Source organism: Mizuhopecten yessoensis, unplaced genomic scaffold, assembly GCF_002113885.1.
Source record: "Mizuhopecten yessoensis strain PY_sf001 unplaced genomic scaffold, ASM211388v2 scaffold10923, whole genome shotgun sequence".
Lineage (NCBI taxonomy): Eukaryota > Metazoa > Mollusca > Bivalvia > Pectinida > Pectinidae > Mizuhopecten > Mizuhopecten yessoensis.
In genome coordinates this window covers 544,717-548,626 of record NW_018408789.1, presented here as the reverse complement: position 1 = coordinate 548,626, position 3,910 = coordinate 544,717, and the positions used below count along the sequence as shown (strand labels likewise).

Sequence of the window (3,910 nt, the reverse complement as noted above, 5' to 3'; positions counted from 1 at the left end):
AAACTGTAGGACATACCCCAACCACCAGCCATCAAAAATGATCATCAAGGACCCAAAGGCTGAGCTACTTCTGCGCAACGCAATCCAGAAAAGTGGAATATACCAACACCCAGAAGACTACATCATGGCCATGGACACATTCTATGTGGAGTCATTCAACAATGTTTTGAACCTGTTTCATGACAAACGAATTGCATTCGGGAATGAAGAATACATCCGGAGAAGTCGTATGGCTGTTCTTCACTGGAATGAAAATGTAGATAGGCCCTACAGCAGTATTTGGAATCCACCAAAGGCCCAGCTTGCACCTAACATTGGTTCTAGACACCACAAAGGCAAAAAAGTGTACAAGAAGAGAACATTTATGTACACATGGAATATATGGAATACTCACATGAATTTTTTATTTGGAAACTGACCTCAGGATAAACAACTTACCAAGTTCACAAAACACCAGTCATAAAAAAGTATGAGATTCCACTGTTTGGACGATATATTTACATATTGACATTGATTAACACGATATATGACATTTTGTTTTACCTTTGGATAAAACCTTTTCAAAGGGCATTATTATTTCGTGACGGTTTATTGAGCTATGAACACACTAATTGGAAAGCTGTTGTGTTTGCCATGTGCGATGTATATACACGTCTGTAGGTATTATGAAAAACTTAAATAGAATTTTTAGGGAATTTACTCAAAGACTTCTCATTTCTTGATTTTTTTATTCTTCTTTCTATTTCAATATATATTTTCGTTTCTCAATCTTTTCCTCATATGATTACAATATATATATCCATTCTTATTCCTATAATACGTTTAAATGCACAGTACAATAAATATTACTGGTATTACAGTTATAATGTTACATGTGAGTTTAATTATTAAATCAGTTTGGCCTTAGTGGTCATTTTATTTACAACGTTGGTCTTTCAGTGTGTGTGTAGACAGCAGGCTGACCGCAATAGCTATGACCAGAGGCTAGTCTTGTATAACAGGTCTGAGTTTTATCAGCAGCAGCAAGGCCTTACGCCCCCATCCTGTGTATATAATCTAACACTCCCAACTTTTACTCCCATGGGAGTAAAAGTTCGGTCTTTAAGAAGGGCGTAACAACTACCTTTGGGGATTTTGTTTTTTACCCTCTTCTTCGGTACAACAAAAGCGATTAAAATAAATCTGCTGTACCCATGGCAATATTTAAGTTTTCAAGGTCAAAACTATAAACGGAAAAAGACCACAGATAGGGGACGGTCAGGCACATAGCAGGGCGCTTGGTCAAACTTGGTCGGGTTCCATCCCATTAACTAGCAGCTTAATTTCAAGGGGTATTTTGACATTTCAGTTACATTCATTCAAATGAACGGACGACGCGCAAGCTAATACAACCGGAAAGGTATACTGCTCTCTTCTTATTTGAAGCAGTAGCAATATGATGAAACCACGTAAAGCGAGTTTTTGTTTACAACCAGGTGAGAACTGAGCATCCATGAACCTTCTACTTGCCCATAGTAAAACGATTAAAATGTTAAACAACATTTATTTAATGCAATATAAATAATATATTTAAAATTTATTTCTTAGCTCGACTGGGATTTTTCATCGCCGGGCAAAACTTGAACGGGGTTTGGACACTTCCCGACGACACTGTCCTGGATCAGAAAGTCCAGTGGTCAACAGTCATCTTAAACTATGATGGGCCTTGCATGGTGTTCTGGAGGGCTACTGGGGATTATATGTTGGCTGATGGTAAATGTACAGCGAATAATTACCGCTTCATATGCGAAGAAAAGTAGCCGATTCTAATGATTTGAACAAAAAGAACAAATTAAAGTGTAAAAATGTCATGTTGATGTACATTTAAAAAAATTAAATATTTTATAATATAACTTCTGCTTAGATTGTTACATATTTTCACGTTTTAACACTTACTTAATATACTCTTCTACGTCGAAATGACGTTTCATTCAGGTACGACACTACCTGTTCGTCCTTCCGTATGTTACGGTAGGAATATTCTGCCCCAGATGGACCCAGGCCAAGGCATGGGCAAACTCACTGAAAAGGCGAAGAGCTCGATAACAACCATGTAATATATATTTCATGGATGAAAATGCTCCATGCTTGGTAAATAATTACATTCATACAATTTTACAATTAATCATACACATGTCTAGAGGTTAAACAATGAAAGAATATCATTTTCTTAATTTAATACACTGGCTTTTGTTAGGAAGGCGTTGGGTTCTGACCCCTGGCCAAAACATACCATACTTTACAAATGGTTGTTTCTACTCCTGCTTAACGCAATTTAGGAGTGGGACGACTGGTTCGCCCATTGCCAGCATAATGTGACCGGATGGGGTGTCCTGATGGGTGTCTTCGGCAGTTTGTTTCAGTGAGGTAGCACTATAAAGTCGGCATCAGTTCCGCGCTATCACAAGGAAACACACACGTATACATCTTGCACACACCTTAAGGATCCCCGTTCCTCCGCCTGAAATTTGTAATGAGGCATTGGTTTTTTTCTACGGCATCGCTATTGCATAACCATATCATTTCTGAACAATAAACCCATATCTTGCGGTAGTTTCTTGGGATATGAAATTTCGATTTTTTTTCAGTGGAACAAAATTTAACAAAAAACATTTCATTTGATGCAACAATGGTTTATTAGAAATATAACGCATAAAAATTAATATTAATGTCAAAATTGATGAACAAAACACAAAAAAAATAATACTAACACAAACGAAAATGCCCGTTACATGAATCAATACAATTCCGAGTGCCTATGCAACACGTTTAGGACGACGAAAAGAAAATATTGGTGACAAAAAATAAATACCATGCGGACTTACTTATTATACAAAAAATTATAAAGATACAAAAAAAAATAACCAAAAAAAGAGACAACTCTTACATCTGTACCAATAATAATTCTAAATCCCAAAAAGTCATATATACAATTTACAACATACAATATAGCACTTTTTGTATACGAATATAATACAGTAGGCATTACCAACCATTAAAATTACTTCAAATGTAATAACCAATATAAAATAAAATTGCACATTGTGCATGAATAACATTATAACAAACAATGTACTTTACTGTGTCATAGCAAAAATGTCAAAATGAACGACAATAACAAAGTTTCACAAATTTTACACAACAATAATACATTTCTACACAGAAGCCAAATAACATACCATGTTGTGATATAAAAAATCACACTATATACAACAATAATAAACTTTTACATTCTGAACAAAACAATAATAAACTTTCACATTATGTACAGATAACAACATACCATATTGTGATATAAACAAGAGGCCCAGAGGCGCCTGTATCGCTCACCTGGATATCTAAGCAATCATGGCAAAATATTCTCCAAATGAGATCCAAGGGAATATGCCAGACCCAAAGGCCAATCCAGGATCAACTCTAATATCATGACTGCATTCGTCTCTTTATGCCCAACAATTGTTTATATAGTTTTGGGGTGGGGATCTTAACAATTTCAAAGTTATGACCCAGGGGTTAAGTCTCCAAGGCTGGGCAGACCCCAAGGCCATCTTGGAAGCATATGTGCATTTATTTCTTTATAATTAGCAATTGTATATATGGTTATAGGGTGGGGATCTCAACTGTTTCGAAGCTGTGACTAAGAAACTAGGTCCCTAGGGGTTTAGTCAGACCCCAGGGTCTATTCTATTATCATCACTGCATTCGTCTCTTTATGCCCAGCATTTAAATATATAGTTTTGGGGAGGAGATCTCAACCGTTTCAAAGTTATGACTCAGGGACTATGTCTCCAAGGGTGGGGCCAGACCCTAGGGCCATCCTGGAAGCAACTGTGCATTCTTCTCTTCATACTCGGCAATTGTATATATGGTT

At 36.4% G+C, this 3,910-nt stretch overlaps 1 protein-coding gene across 2 annotated transcripts in view; it reads left to right on the top strand.

Annotated features, from left to right (window-relative positions):
* Positions 1-1,813, top strand: part of LOC110463759 — an 18,973-nt gene extending 17,160 nt beyond the window's left edge. For both annotated transcript variants that reach the window (XM_021518605.1, XM_021518604.1), the window contains one exon: positions 1,588-1,813. In XM_021518605.1, coding sequence (XP_021374280.1) covers positions 1,588-1,799 — 212 coding nt within the window. In that variant the 3' untranslated portion in view covers positions 1,800-1,813. The remainder of the gene's footprint in view (positions 1-1,587) is intronic.
* Positions 1,814-3,910: the final 2,097 nt, after the last annotated feature.